The 16,728-nt window shown below is 37.4% G+C and overlaps 1 protein-coding gene across 1 annotated transcript; it reads right to left on the minus strand.

Annotated features, from left to right (window-relative positions):
- Nucleotides 1-12,705: 12,705 nt before the first annotated feature.
- Nucleotides 12,706-16,033, minus strand: LOC100781546 (UDP-galactose transporter 1-like). Its single transcript, XM_041013529.1, has 6 exons — nt 15,984-16,033; nt 15,266-15,434; nt 14,874-14,924; nt 13,792-13,942; nt 13,516-13,689; nt 12,706-13,028 (listed from the first exon to the last, which is right to left on the minus strand). Exons 1-6 carry the CDS (start codon nt 16,031-16,033, stop codon nt 12,706-12,708), a joined length of 918 nt encoding a protein of 305 aa, XP_040869463.1.
- Nucleotides 16,034-16,728: the final 695 nt, after the last annotated feature.

Below are 16,728 nucleotides of genomic sequence, written 5' to 3' on the forward strand. Positions count from 1 at the left end.
CTTGTAAAAAAACCTTTGTTGTTTTATTTGAGCAATTATTTCATTATATTTTTAGCAACTGATATGAGCTTGAACCAATATTCATATTCAATAGATATTTGTTAGTCGTCTTATATGGCTGACTATTGTATAGAAATCATTTTCCAAAACTTCTATAGTTCCTCAATTTATGGTTATTTTGTAGTAATTTTTGTAAATAAATCTTGTTTTATGGTTAAAGTTGTCTCTAGAATATGTCCATTGGATTTAATGATGAAATATGTGCAATTTCAGGTGAAAATGAGACTAAATCATGAAGTGCCAAGAGTGACAGCTGAGCTTAGCACATCAGTGGGCTAAACGTGCATCCACCGCTAAGCGTAGCTTCAGCGCACTTAGCACGATAGAAGAGTCTGTCAGGGCATCAATATCAAGGTCACACGCTAAGCGAGAGATTAGTGCACTAAGCGCAACAGGTGTCTTTAGCCAAGCTCAGCGCATGACTGGCGCTAAGCTCAAACCCACTTACTTGCGTTAAGCGTGAAGGTGGCGTTAAGCGCAATGTTTCGAATTCAGAGCCTATTTAAAGCCTATTTTGTGAAGAATTACGGTAGGCAAATGATTTGCACAGATTCCAGAGCAGACCACAGTGCCTATTTCATGAAAAGAGCTTTGGAGCAGCAAGAGGAGCATCTTTTGCAGAGATACCTAGGTTTTGTAAGTTTATTATTGTTAGGGTTTCTTCTGTAATGGCTAGCTAAACACCCTAGTTAGGGATTTCTAATGAACAACTGATGTAAATACCTGATATCTAATTGATCATGTTTTCTGCGTTCAAAGCTTCCTTTAATGCTTAATGTTTGTATGTTTTTGGTTTGATCATCCATTTGTGTGCATAGTTAGGTGAATTTAGCATTGGGAAATGTACTGTTGCCTTAGAACTTGATTGAAGTAGGATCGAAACTTAGTCTTACAAGAGGGATCTGCGGATGAAGTTTTGGTTTTAACTATGCTGTTACAATAATGCTATTTAGTATAGGCCTAGTCTTACAAGAGGGATCTGCGGATGAAGCTTGGGCTAAATTAGGCTAAACTTTCATAAGCTGCGTGAGCTGAGTCTAGTCTTACAAGAGGGATCTACGGACGAAACTCAGTTTAAGTTAGTCTAAACCTAAGAGGGTTGTCTCAAATTGGCCTAGTCCAACAAGAGGGATCTGAGGACGAAGCTTGGATTGATTCAGTCTAACGAGGGATTAAGGTTTAGTAATTTAGGCTACAACATAGAACACAAGAGCATGATTGATTAGAGAAATATATTTATATGCATCAGCCTGTTTGTTAGAAAGACCCAACATTTCTACCTACTGTTGTCACTTCTACTTACTTTGCATTTTATAGTATTTAGCATAAAAGTTTAATTTAAATTTTGTTTGAAATTATCAATCATACATGTTCTCTCAACAATGCTTCATTTCTGAACTTACTCAGGCTAACATTAGTTCCCTGTGTTCGATACTTGGATTCATCCATTTTAATTTTTAAATACTTGACGATTCGGTGTGCTTTCCGGCAAACCGAATTTCCCTTGAATATATTTGTACGAAGAAAAAGTGGAACAAAAAGTAACCACAGGTGAAATCCAACAAAGTATTTATGGCGCCGTTGCCGGGGAACTAAGCTGTTAGTAGATTTTAGTTTAGTTATGCAGCATTGCTTTATTTTTGCTTTCTTTAATTTATTGATTATTTTGACTAACATAGTAGTTATAGCACATTCATTGTTCTTTTGAACTGGATAACTGTTGTTTTGTTTTCTTGCATGCAAAGAAGATCTACTGCAGGTGATTTGATCCCCATTGATTTGGAGATTAACGCCACTTGTAGAAGGCGTAATCAAGAGAGAATTAGAACATTTATGCAGGATTTAGAAGCAGCAACAATTCCAGAGGAAGAACCTCAATCTTCTAAGGCATCTTCTAGTTTTCCTATTGCAAGACATTCTCATTTTGATCCTATCGAAGACCACATCATGGCTGAAGAGCCAAGAAGAGTCACCCTGAAAGATTATTCAAGTTCTAATGTGCCATAATTTTTCACCAGCATTGCTCAACCAAAAGTTCAAGCACAAACCATTACATATCCGCCATCATTGATTCAGCTAATTCAAAATAATTTGTTTCATGGTTTACCAAATGAAGACCCATATGCACACTTAGCCACCTACATAGAAATATGCAATACTATTAGGTTGGCGGGAGTGCCTGAAGATGCAATCCGATTGAGCTTGTTTTCATTTTCTTTATTGGGAGGAGCTAAGAGGTGGCTTCAATCATTTAAAGGAAATAGTCTTAAGACATGGGATGAGGTTGTGGATAAATTTCTCAAGAAATATTTTCCTAAGTCTAAGAGTGCAGAAGGAAAAACCACCATCTCTTCTTTCCACCAATTTCCCGATGAATCTTTGAGTGAGGCCTTGGAAAGATTTCGTGGTTTATTGAGAAAGACCTCCACTCATGGATTCTCAGAACCGATACAGCTCAACATTTTTATAGATGGGTTAAGACCGTAGTCCAAACAGCTATTGGATGCTTCTGCAGGTAGGAAAATCAAATTGAAGACCCCTGAAGAAGCCATGGATGTCATTGAAAATATGGGTGCAAGTGACATTGCTATTTTGAGAGATAGAGCTCACATTCCTACTAAAAAGATTTTATTGGAGCTAACCTCCCAAGATGCATTGTTGGCACAAAATAAGTTGTTGTCTAAGTAACTTGAGGCATTGACTGAAACACTAAGTAAGTTGCCAACTCAAATTCATTCTGCACATACTTCACATGCTTCTATTTGCAGGTTGCAGGATGTACCATCTGTGGGGAAGCTCATGAATCTGGATGTTGTATCCCTATTGAAGGACACACCACTTATGAAGTCAATTACATGGGAAATCAGCCCAGAAACAATATTAATGCAGGAAGATTTTATGGATTCTAACATGGCCAACAATTCAATCAACAGCAGAGACAATGGAGGAACCACCCTGGAAATTAATTCAATAGAGATCAAGGTGGACCATCCACAAGGCCACAACAACAAGGGCCTAGTCTCTATGATTGCACAACAAAGCTAGAAGAGACTCTAGCTCAGTTCATGTAGCTTTCTATGTCCAACCAGAAAAGCATAGAGTTTGCCATAAAGAATCTGGAGGTCCAAGTGGGACAACTTGCAAAACAATTGGTGGATAGATCATCAAGCAATTTCACAGCTAATACAGAGAAAAATCCCAAGGAGGAGTGTAAAGCTGTGATGACTAGAAGCAGAATGGCTATCCATGTGGATGAGAGTGAATCTGAGAAGAAGATGGAGGAACATAAACAACAGCTGGCATCTAAGCCAGCACTTGAACCTGTTTCTGATTTTGTAGAACTTGAAGAGATTAATGAGGAGGCTGAAGATGATAAGGAAGAAGAGACACCAATAAAAGAGAAAGAAAAAGAAAAAGAAAAAAAGTTGAAAAATGAAAAACAAAAAGAGAAAGTTGTTGATGATGAGATGAGGAGAGGCAAGAGTGAGGCAAACACTGAAAAGAAGAAGGATACTACTCCATATGAAGGCAAGGAAGTACCTTATCCTTTAGCACCTTCCTGGAAAGAGAAAGAAAGACATTTGGTCAGATTTCTTAATATCTTCAAGAAACTAGAAATTACTTTACCCTTTGGAGAAGCACTTCAACAAATGCCCCTCTATGCCAAATTTTTAAAAGATATGCTGACAAAGAAGAACCGGTACATCCATAGTGATAGAATTGTAGTGGAAGGCAATTGTAGTGTTGTGATTCAACGCATTCTTCCACCTAAGCACAAAGATCCTGTAGTTGTCACGATATCGTGTTCCATTGGTGAGGTTGCTGTAGGAAAAGCTCTCATAGACTTGGGAGCTAGTATCAACTTAATGCCTCTCTCCATGTACCGACGACTTGGAGAGATAAAGATAATACCTACACGCATGACCCTTCAATTAGCAGATCGCTCCATCACAAGACCGTGTGGAGTGATTGAAGATGTTTTAGTGAAGATGAAGCACCTTATATTTCCAGCTGATTTTATGGTGATACACATAGAAGAGGATGCTTATATTCCTTTCATTCTTGGTCGCCCATTCATGTCTACTGCAAGCTGTGTAGTAGATATAGGAAAGAAGATGTTGCAAATGGGCATAGAAGATCATAAAATCAGCTTTGATCTATTTCATGAAGATAAAGAGCCACCTGACCGGAATGTCAGTTATAAAGTTCATGTGATGGAGGAAAGAAGACTTGAGAAGAAGGTCCTTGAAGTGGGAACTTTATTGGATCCTGGATGATGCCTTAAGCTATTGACGTTAAAGAAGCGCTTACTGGGAGGCAACCCAACTTTTCTTTCCCTTCTCTTTCTTCATTTTTATTTCTTGCATGTAGTTAGGACATCTTGCTAGTGATTGTGATTTATTTCAGCTTGTGTAGTAATGAACAAAAAGGGTTTTTAAAGTATGTGTGAAGAGATAAGCAGAAAATGACTCAGAAAAATTTTCAGATTGCTTATCTGCTAAGCACAAACCTTGCGCTAAGCGCCATCTCTTCACGCGCTAAGCCGAGCTTGCTCGTGCTAAGTGCAAAGACCCCTGATTGAATGGCTGAATGGTTCAGCTAAGCGCACATCACTGCGCTAAGCCCAACATCTTCACTGTAAGTTGCACCTTAAGCAGTGGGCATAGCGTGGATGATGCGCTAAGTGCCACTTCCTCTCTATGAAAATTTATTATAGCTGCGCTAAGCGCGCCACCCTGCACTTAGCCCCAGATCCATTCTGTAAGATGAGCTTTCTAGATAAGCTTAGTGGAAAAGGATGCGCTAAGCGCCAACATCGTTCTGTTTTGAAATCATTGGAAGTGCGCTTAGTGTAGGTAGTGGCGCTAAGCCTGAATCACTCATTGTAAGTTGAAGCTTGATGTTACGCTAAGCCTCGCGTCTCAGGCTAAGCACATATTGCAAAAAGATTTTTGGTGTTGCAGAAAGCGCTAAGCACCGCCTGCCACGCTATGATGCAATCCTACCTCCCAAGGGTATTGGATAGAAGACTCCAAGAGGATCGGGCTAGAGCTGCTAAAGAAGTCCCTGGGGTTCTGATGAACCTAAGGGTAGATTTTTTGAGCCCATGGGCCAAGGTTGCATCCACTCTTCTTTGTAAATATTAGAATAGGTTTTTCCTTCTTTTTGGGCTTGTATTTCGGCCATTCTAGTAATATAGGGTTTTAGCTTTGTATTTCAGGGCATTTTGAGTAGTCTTTGTAGTAGGGACTTTTATTGTATTTTCATGTATTTTGGCATGGGGGTGAGCTTAGCTATTATAGGGGGTGTGTAGCTAAGCTCTAGCTTCTCATCTCAAGGAGGTGAGCTTAGCTATTAAAGAGGTTTGTGTAACTAAGCTCTAGCTTCTCTAGGAATCTTCTCAAGGAAGCTTCCCAAGGAAGTTTCTCAAGGAAGTGAACTTAGTTATTAAAGGGGTGTGTGTAGTTAAGCTCTAGCTTCTCAAGGAAGCTTCTTTGAGAAGCTTCTCAAGGAAATTTCTCAAGAAAGCTTCTCAAGCCAAATTTGATAGATCCAGATTCATTTCCCAAGAGGCTTGGGAGAGATACACTGACATTGTGGTGCCTCGTAAGCTTTTACCAGAGAGGAATGTGGTAGTTTACTATACAAAGTTTGATGAGTTCAAGGAGGAACTCGAGAGACGCCATTGGGATGAGGAGTTGACTAACTTTCTGGACAACAAATCACCTAAGCAGATGAGGGTGAGAGGTCATCTGATTATGTTTGATGAGGATACTCTTAACACATTTTTGAAGACCCCTGTTGTTGTGGAAAAGGGGGAAACACTTTGTGCTTACTCTAGATTTGCACTCCTGATGCCCGATCCTCAGGAGTTAGCTGCTAAGCTCTGTATCCCAGGGAGGGGATTCGAGCTTAATGCTGATGGGCAGCCTTTGAAGATTCTGAGGAAGAACATGACCATTCTTGCTCAGACTTGGAGTGTTCTTTCCTTTTCTAACCTCATCCCCACTTCCCACACTTCTGATGTCACTCTTGACAAAGCCAAACTCATTTATGGCATCATCATGAAGATGGACATGAATGTGGGGTACCTTATCTCCCACTAGATCTCCCTCATAGCACAACATGACACATCCAGACTAGGATTCCCTACCTTAATCACAACTTTATGTAAGGCTAGGGGAGTTCAGTCAGATTCTAGGTCCCTGGAGAGCCTGAGTCCTGCCATTAATTTGGCATATATTAAGAAGAACTGTTGGAATCTTGATGATCCAACAATAACTTTTAGAGGACCCAGGAAGGCCAGGGGTAAGAGATCTGAGGTCCCTACCACTTCAGCACCAAAGACACCAGTTCCTTCTTCTTCCACGGCTTCATTGCCTCCCACTCAGATTCCAATTATTCCTCCAGTACCTCTACAGATACCACTTACAGCTCCTTTATCTGCAGGTCCATCAGATTTTATTTTTACACCACAATTGCTGCACTCCATGCTCTAGAGCATCCACAGGGGCAGTCCATCATCATGCAGAGCCTTCAGGGCTTGGGCTTGCCCTCAATTATGAGCATGGAGGAGTTTGATGCTCAAGTGGCCTGTCCAAGAGACCAACCCTCTTCTTTTGGAGGGGGTAGGGCCTCTGCAGCCCAGGAGCCACCAGCACCAACACCACCAGCAGCAGCAGAGGAGGAGGAGACTACTCCAGATTAGACCTAGCCATCTATACCAGTTGCGGAGCCAGAGCAACCTATCCAAGATTCATCAGCAGCTCCAACACTGGACCTTAATGAAGACCAGCCACAGGAGGAGCAGGACGTTTAAATTTTTGCATTCTGAACACTTTAGTTTATTTTTAGTTATTTTATGATTTATGTCATTTAAATTTCAGCTTTTATGTTTTAGTTATTTAAATTTCACTAGTGTAGTTGTTTGTTTGCTCATACAAAAAGCTTGATTGAACAGTGAATTGGTTGAACTTTGTATGCAGTGGTTTGTTTGGTATGAAATGAGTGTTTGAAAATGATTTGATTGAGCAAATGTATGAATTGAATGGATTGTCATGATTAGATGATTGTTTTGATCAAGTTTGCAGTCATTAGAAGTATGTCTTAAAATGTTAGTTGGTTGTCAGATTGATTGTGAAGGAATGCATTAACCGTATCCCGGTGAGATTGTGATCCTTAAATTTTGAGAGAAATGAGTATCATTTAGTACTAATTTTTGCATGAATCTCTGAAGTATGGACTGGATGCATAAATTTGAGGATGATGAAGGTCATGTTTGATTATGAATAGCCACTTAGCCAAAAAGCTGACCATATGTTTGAATGAATTATCCCTTGCACCCAATTTGAGTTGAATGAATTGATTGATTGATTGAACCTGGAGCCTATTCAATTGTATCTTCTGCTACCTTGACTTAGGTTGTAGGAGAGCATCATCCTTAGAAGCTGGGTTCAAAGCAAATTTGTCCCAAATTTGGGGGAGTTATTATCAAGGTAAATTTGTCCCAAATTTGGGGGAGGCACTAGGTAAGGATTGAAATGGTCAAAGAAAATAGTATACATACACTATTTATGTATATAATGTTTTCTGTGTTAAAAAAAACTGTAAGTACAAATGAAATTAACAAGTGTGTATGTTGCAAAATAATGAATGAAAGCTAAGTGCCTAAATAAAGGGCGAGTATGGGGTAAGAATGAATGAAAAAATGAAGGTTATTCTATGGATGAATGCTCTCTTAGAACCTAAGCTTTTGAATCCTAGAAAAACCATGATTTGTTGGCAGCCTAACTCCATTACAAGCCATGAAAGTCCTTCGGATTCAATTTTGTGTGTTCATTGCTGTATGATATGAGATGAAATGCAAAGGTTGGAACTTGTGTTGGTTTTTTATGATGGAATAAGCCTAAACACTTGAGCTTGAGTGAAACAATGACTGTGAGGTTTTGGTTGATGATCCTTCCTTGATTTATGTCATGCTTACTAGCTTATTTCAACTGTGACTCTAATGCTTATGCTCCTATCTTTATAAAGCTGCATGCTTGTCAGAAGTGATTGATTTAAGCATTCCATGATATTCAGTTCATATGGTTGAATTCCTTTATGAATCAAACACCATTTTCTTTTGATTGACCACTGTCTTTGTCACTTGAGGACAAGTGAGTTGTTCTTTCTTTGCTTGAGGACAAGCAAAGTTGTAAATTTGGGGGAGTTTGTTAGTCATCTTATACGACTAACTTTTGTATAGAAATCATTTTCCAAAACTTGTATAGTTCCCCAATTTATGGTTATTTTGTAGTAATTTTTGTAAATAAATCTTGTTTTATGGTTAAAGCTGTCTCTAGAATATGTCCATTGGATTTAATGATGAAATATGTGCAATTTCAGGTGAAAATGAGGCTAAGTCATGAAGTGCCAAAAGTGACAGTTGAGCTTGGTAGCTTCAGCGTACTTAGCACAATAGAAGAATCTGGCAATGCATCAACATCAAGGTCGCACGCTAAGCACGAGATCAGTGCGCTAAGCACAGCAAGTGTCTTTAGCTAGGCTCAGCGCACGACTGGCGTTAAGCTTAAACCCACTTACTCGAGCTAAGCGCGAGGGTGGTGCTAAGCGCAACGTCACGAATTCATAGCCTATTTAAAGCCTGTTTTGTGCAGAATAAGGGTAGCAGATGATTTGCACAGATTCCAGAGCACACCATAGTGCCTATTTCGGGAAAAGAGCTCTAGAGGTAGCAAGAGGAGCAGCTTTTGCAGAGATACCTAGGTTTTGTAAGCTTATTATTGTTAGGGTTTCTTCTGTAATGGCTGGCTAAACACCCTAGTTGGGGATTTCTAATGAACAACTGATGTAAATACCTAATATCTAATTGATCATTTTTTTGTGTTCAATGCTTCCTTCAATGCTTAATGTTTGTATGCTTTTGGTTTGATCATCCATTTGTGTGCATAGTTAGGTGACTTTAGCATTGGGAGATGTACTGTTGCCTTAGAACTTGATTGAAGCAGGATCGAAACTTAGTCTTATAAGAGGGATCTGCGGATGAAGTTTTGGTTTTAACTATGTTGTTACAAGAATGTTGTTTAGACTAGGCCTAGTCTTACAGGAGGGATCTGCGGACGAAGCTTAGGCTAAATTAGGCTAAACTTTTGTAAGCTGCTTGAGCTAAGCCTAGTCTTACAAGAGGGATCTTCGGACGAAACTCAGTTTAAGTTAGTCTAAACCTATGAGGGTTGTCTCAATTGGGCCTAGTCCAACAAGAGGGATCTGAGGACAAAGCTTGGATTGATTCAGTCTGAAGAGGGATCGAGGTTTAGTAATTTAGGCTACAACATAGAACACAAGAGCAGGATTGATTAGAGAAATATATTTATATTCATCGGCCTGTTTGTTAGAAAGACCCAACATTTCTACCTACTGTTGTCACTTCTACTTACTTTGCATTTTATATTATTTAGCATAAAAGTTTAGTTTAAATCTGTTTGAAATTATCAATCATACATGTTCTCTCAACAATGCTACATTTCGGAACTTACTCAGGCTAACATTAGTTCCCTGTGTTCGATACTCGGATTCATCCATTTTAATTTTTAAATACTTGACGATCCGATGCGCTTTCCGGCAAACCGGATTTCCCTTGAATATATTTGTACGAAGAAAAAGTGGAACAAAAAGTAACCGCAGGGGAAATCCAACAATATTCGAGGGAACTGAGGACATGTAAAAGATGTATATATGTGTGATACTATGATTGTATTCAGTAGATGAAAATACGGTGGGTCTTGGTTAAGCTGGGGAATATGATCTACTCTGTTGTGCAATGCTTCTGTTCAAATCTTTATATTACAGTGTACATGTTCTATCACAATACAAATACTTTTTCATGACCATATTACAGGTCATGCTGAATATTTTCTCTATTTTGTTTGAACTTACTGGTGTTGTAGTGATGGGTTCCTTTTTGTGTTGTGATTGTCTTGCTATAGCTACTGCATGGTTTCCATTGTATATTGCAACATCGATTGACCCTCTCATGGGTCATTCATAGTTGATGTGTTGTTTGGTTGCGTCTTTGACATTATTGTCCAATGCACCAAATGGTTTGAGGCATCAAATTAACAATTTATTGAGCCCCATGGTGAGCTCCAATGTTCTGATATGATAAGATTCAGTGATATATGATCAAATATGTGACCGTTATGCAAACAAGATATGATTACATAAGATATGACTATGATAGTCCCTATAGATGGGGTTTGTTGATGGCAGTAGTATTTGGAAGCTCATTGTTTGCTTGGGCCTAGTCAGTTAAAATCTAATGGGATGGGCAAATTGTGTACTTGATCCAATACTGACTGAAGGTAACATTCCTTCACATTTGAGTATGAAGTATGTAGAGGCTAAAAAAATGTGCATGGACGAATATTGACCAAAGGGTATCCAATCCCTTAGGCTAGCTTAAGTACAAAGCACAAAAAGGCTAAAAGTATAATGTGTTTGACCTGATTGATACTAATTGAAGGGTACACTAGCAATATTTAAATGTTTTTGAAAAGTTTTCTTGATGACGCATTTATTTTAAAGATTCAAGAATAAAAATAATAATATATAAATTAAAATTAGATACCATTTTTATATAAGAATTATTCCTTTTGTACTTTTCATTAATTTTTATTTTCTCATTATCTTATTAAAAAAATTACATGTTAATAGCATATTTTAATCACTTATAAAGAATCGTTTTTAGAATTAACAGACTGTTAGTGCTTAGCTTTACTAAGCTTTAAAAGATTGGCTAAGATTTTGTTAAAACATAAGCACTTAGACAATGAAGGAAAGCTGGAGTTGCTGCACATGATGTCCAATGTTATGTCAAGGAATAAGATCAGGCTGCACAATGCACAAGGCAAGACAAAATGTCAAATGAAGAATTGAAGCTGCAGGATCCACGATGTCGGATACAATGTCCAGGACATCCTGCTCGAAAATACTGGAGTTGCTGCACAATGCACAAGGCAAGATAAAAGTCAAGTGAAGAACTGAAGCTGCAGGATCCACGATGTCGGATACGATGTCCAGGACATCTGGCCCGAAAATACTGGACATATAAATCTGTTATATCTTTAACAGATTATTGTGCAGTTAGCAAGAGATTAGACGATCTATCTTTAGGAACGAATTAAAAGATAATTAAAGTTCGAATTACAAACTAGAAGAGTTCGTTCAGGGAATAAAGATTAAAGATAAAAACTAAAAGATCAAACTGTATCTTTTAGATCTTTAAGTGCAGATTTTTTCAGAAGAATGATAGATCTCATCCAGCACAAGCGGTTGCAGCCCAGAAACGCACACTGCTATATAAACATGAAGGTTGCACGAGTTCTGTACCAAGTCCGGGATTGAAGAGTTATTTTGTGAGTTTTGGGACTTGAGTGTTTTGTGAGCCACCTTGATGCTACCCTAACATCAAGTGTTGGACCTGAGTGTGTAGAGTTGATCTCTAGTGTGTAGAGTTGATCTCTAGTGTGTAGAGTTGATCTCTAGTGTGTAGAGTTGATCTCTTTTGTTCAGAGAGCAATCTCTGGTGTGTATTTGATTTATTTGTAAACACGGGAGAGTGATTGAGAGGGAGTGAGATGGGTTCTCATATCTAAGAGTGGCTCTTAGGTAGAGATTGCACGGGTAGTGGTTAGGTGAGAAGGTTGTAAACAGTGGCTGTCAGATCTTCGAACTAACACTATTTTAGTGGATTTCCTCCCTGGCTTGGTAGCCCCCAGATGTAGGTGAGGTTGCACCGAACTGGGTTAACAATTCTCTTGTGTTATCTACTTGTTTAATCTGTTCATACAGTCAAATATAATCTGCATGTTCTGAGGCGTGATGTCGTGACATCCGGTACGACATCTGACATTGGTATCAGAATTTCACAGACAATATCAAGTTTTCTTCATTAGCATATAAAACGTTCATTTATTGTTCATAAAACATTTAACATTGATTTACCTTGTTTATGTGATCCTTGAGAGGGTCAATATTCTTTGAGGATTAAGATGTGGTTAACTATGAAATCCTTTTGTAAAGTTTTGTAATTGATAGTTGGATTGTATGTTGGATTTCATATTTTCATTTCTAACTACTTCAATATAACATCGGTTTCAATCGAAGTTGTATCTAAAGATGTTGAAAGTCAAACACTCTCAACATCAATTCTAAAACCGATGTGAAAAATGTATTTTTACATCATTTGTTCCTAAAACTTATGTAGGAAGTGTGTCAAAATTTTTAAATCTTCCAATTATCACATCGACTTTGATCTTAACTGATATAAAAAATTGATGTATTAATGCTTTCTACATCAGTTAAAACCCCAACTGATGTAGAAAGACATATATATATATGTGTGTGTGTGTGTGTGTGTGTGTGTGTGTGTGTGTGTGTGTGTGACTTGTTCTCCTTATTTCCCTCTCTCTCCCTACATCAATTACGTGCATCCTACTTGTAACGAGCATGCATAGTGTCTAGTGATAGTGAATAAATAAAATAAATCTACAATGAATATTAATAAAATCAATGAAACAAAATGCAAGATAGGAGAAAGGCATCTCTTGTAGGAAAAAAAATGGAACAATTTCTAAAAATACATTAACTAAACCAATTGCCCTTCATGATGGTTGAAGCATTACGTGGGTAGTTCTTACCTTCAGATTTCCGACACACACTAAATGTTACAGTAGTGGTGCAGTGAATCACATAAAAAATGGAGAAGTTAAGACAGAAAGCCAACACCCCGAAGCTAAAAATAATGACAAGAGCCGACCAAGGATATGGATGAGTATTTAACCATTCAAGGATTCCTTTTCCTTCAAGTAACATGGCAGGGAGCGCCAAGATCATGGTTGCAAAAGGTGCCATGAAATAAACTGTGTTTATGCTGAGATACATGAAAAGAAAAGTTATCCTGCGTACTGCATAAAAGTCATGGCAAAGCAATTCAGAGAAACCAAGACAAGAACTGAGTAGAACAAAGTATAGCATAGCCAAGATACAAGGAATAACGAGATCAAATGTAATTGACAAAAAAAAACGTATTGGTTGCTATTCATGTTGGTGAACACTTTCATTAGTAGGCCATCTACAACTAACCACTATAAAACCCTTAAAGAGTCTTAGGCATGTCCCCAACCTTGGAATATGAGGTAAAGCCTGCAAACATTCAAATATCACCAATTTGCCAGTGACACATTTTTATGTTTCTTTCGAAGCAAAAAAATACAAAGTAACTCAAGAAACATCATTGTAAACTCGGTGCCTCAATGGATTCTGATAAAGAATGCTTCCATACATGCTAAGGCACACTGCTTAGCTAAAAGCCGACAACAATAAAGACTTTTGTACTCTAGATATAATTGTTGCCTTTAGAAGCTCCCATTTTCCACAACAAATATGTATTACAGACATGGAAATAACTAGATGTAGCCAAACAGCCAAATAAGGCAGCACAAAATCCAAACATATTAAAACTAAGCTCTGTTACAGATGTGAGAATAATCCCTCCAACAATGGGTATAAGAGAAGCCCATATACGCCAATCAAAATACTTCCTCCACACTAGCCATTGCAAAACAACTGTGTCAATTCACCAATATCAGATGTAAATATCCTCAAGTTTAAATATAAAACAGGTAGCTAATATGTGGTAGAAATGTTAACACCGGTTAATAAACCTACCTATGGTGGTAGGTGTGAATGACTTTATTGTTTGCATAAAAGAAATTGGAATGTATTGTAGGCTCACATTCCCCATAACAATGTTAATAGAAAAAAACAAATTTATTTTTTCAACAACAGTTTCATCGCTCAACTTCAAACCTTTTCTCCACTAGATAACCTTTTCTCAACTTCAATTTTAACCCTAATCTCAAAATAAGGTCCAGTGTGTTAAAATGAAGCACCAGGGTGCGAGAAAAGGGATTAGTTTATAGAGAAATGGAACATTACAAACAACCTCAAACATAATGCAGCCAAAGTAAATGTAATAGAACCTATATGATTTAGTTCTTTTAGTTGATAGTTTCAGGAAAAAAAAGTATAGATATTTGATGTGAAGTACAAATATTATAATGATAGTTTCATGCAAGCTATTTGATGTGAAGAACAAATATTTCTTCATTCTTGTATTGATTTAAATGGGGCATTGTTTGCTTCTGCTTTAAATGGGCTTGTTAACCTATTTAAAAGACTATTATAGAGTAGCGTTTTAAAGCCAACATCAAAAAAGCATTTAAACACGAAGTAGTCTTTGTACACTACTACAATAAAAGCGTACTACATTGATTATTTGTAGCTTACAACATCGGTTATCGATCGTCATCATATCAGGTGTCATAGAAAGTGGGGACGTCTGCAATGACGGTTGTATTGAATCGTCGTAGAATATATAACATTCTAAGACGGGTTCCTGCCCAAGACGGTCTTAAGGACAATCATCTTAGAATGTGATACATTCTAAGACGGTCTTAAAGACAACCGTCTTAGAATGTATTATTTTTTAAGAAAATTAATTTCATTTTTTGTAGTCATCTCCATGCCAGCTATATTATAATGATTGACACCAATACACTACTACTTAAGTGCCACGTAATAATTGATAAAAATGTGTGACCGTTCAACTTATTAATGTGTAAGAAAATTCTTTTTCTCTCTAACCATATTATAACAATCATTCATTCAGACCCTTCTAATGTGTAACAAAAGAAATATATATCCTTGCATACTTAAAGATGACTAGAAGATATGAAGAAAGAAAAAACCTTGACATCTTCTCCACCAATATTCTGATGAAAAAAGCTCTTGACAAAATCCTGATCATAGGCCAATACCAGAGAATTAAAAAATCATATTAGTCTTTTAATGTAGGGCATATAACTCAAACAAATTTCATACAAATTTATGTTAAATTATAGAGCAAATAATTTATAAAGTTTATAATTTCTACTACAATAAAAATTGAACTTATCTATCAGTAACTACCCATGGGTGGCATACCAAAAAACTCAGATAGTTAACAAAAAATAAGCACCTAACTCAAAATTTGAATAAAAAACTCAATAGCAAAATACCTACTATAAGAAAAATACATGCTTAGAAGATTTCCTTCTTCATCAGAAGGATGTCATGTTGGTGTACTATTGACATATCTGACAACACCCATTCCATTCAAAATGGTGGCATTGAATATGATAGGCATGGCACCTGCATAGAGTGGTTGACGACAGAAGGGCCATGAGTAAGGACAATCTGTATAATCAAGAACACTGGGAAATATGTTTGCCCTAGGTTTGTAGCTCTTAAGAATCTCATATGATTCTAACCTGAAAATTACATAAACAAGAAAACATGATTAAAAAATAGTTAAAGAATCTCCTTACTACTTTTTGGGAATTTTTTATATAAATCACTACAGTTTAGAAATTATAAATAGGTCCCTTTAATTTCAAAAACTTTTAGGATGCAGTCCTTGAATCTAGTTTCCATGTCAGGTCCCTACAGAAAGCCGATTAAAAAAGATCTTCAAACCAAAGGAACCCATTTATAGTTACCAACTATAAGGACCTATGTAAAAAGTTTCCAAAAACAATGGGGACCGGCAGATTAATTTAAGAATCTAATGAAAGGGAATTATAATTGTTTATGAAACTGGACCACACTAGCTAGCTTGAGCAGAAAATTGGTGAACTAATCAAGTGTCTAGTACTAATCTGGTTTCTAAAATGTTAACAACTATAATAGTAACAATAACTCTGCAACCATTGCTTTGCTACAGTAAACTTTATGTCCCAAACAGATATATCTTAAAACAACAAAATAGAGACCTAAATAGGAGAACTTATAGATCAACTCTGCCAGCACCCTGCTCATACATGTTAGGCCCAGAAAGCTTTGCAGCACCCTCAACCAATGCTTGTTTCATACTTGTTGGGTTTAAGATATTTTTTCTATCAGGTTCAGGAATGACACTGACAAGCAAACATGCATACAACACCAGCAACTAAAGGACTTGCAACACTAGTTCCTGATAAACTTTTACAACACACACTAATTTTTTATCCCATTATGTCTCATCCATATGCAACTATGTCTGGCTTCATGTTAGTCATCTTTTACGACTAACTTTTGTATAGAAAAGTTTACAAAAAGGTATATATTTCTCCCAATTTATCGTTCTTTTTGGTAGGATTGTAAATATTTATTGTTTAGTTTTTATATTTGCTCAGTAGAAGCTTTCCAGGTAAAAAAAGAGAAAAATTGGAAGGTGCAAAAGCTGTTGTTTCGCTAAGCCTGGACCGTGCGCTTAGCGAGACTCAACCGCTAAGCGAGACATCAGCCGCTTAGCGAGTGAGATGAATATTGAAGAGAATCTGCCATGTCATCACGTGCTCAGCGCGTCATCAGCTCGTTCAGCGAGAAGATTGTCTCTTCTGTGCTTTGTGCGAGAAAATTGTCTCTTTTGCGCTAAGCCAAATTTCACTTACTCGCGTTAAGCGTGCCTTCGCAGAAAAAAAAAAGCCCTTTTTAAGCCTAAATTGTAGAGAATGAAAGGGAAGTCTGAATAGACTACGTGAGCCTAGTGCTGAATGAAGAACAGAGAAAAAGCATAGCAAGGAA

This window comes from Glycine max, chromosome 20, assembly GCF_000004515.6.
Source record: "Glycine max cultivar Williams 82 chromosome 20, Glycine_max_v4.0, whole genome shotgun sequence".
NCBI classification, from domain to species: domain Eukaryota; kingdom Viridiplantae; phylum Streptophyta; class Magnoliopsida; order Fabales; family Fabaceae; genus Glycine; species Glycine max.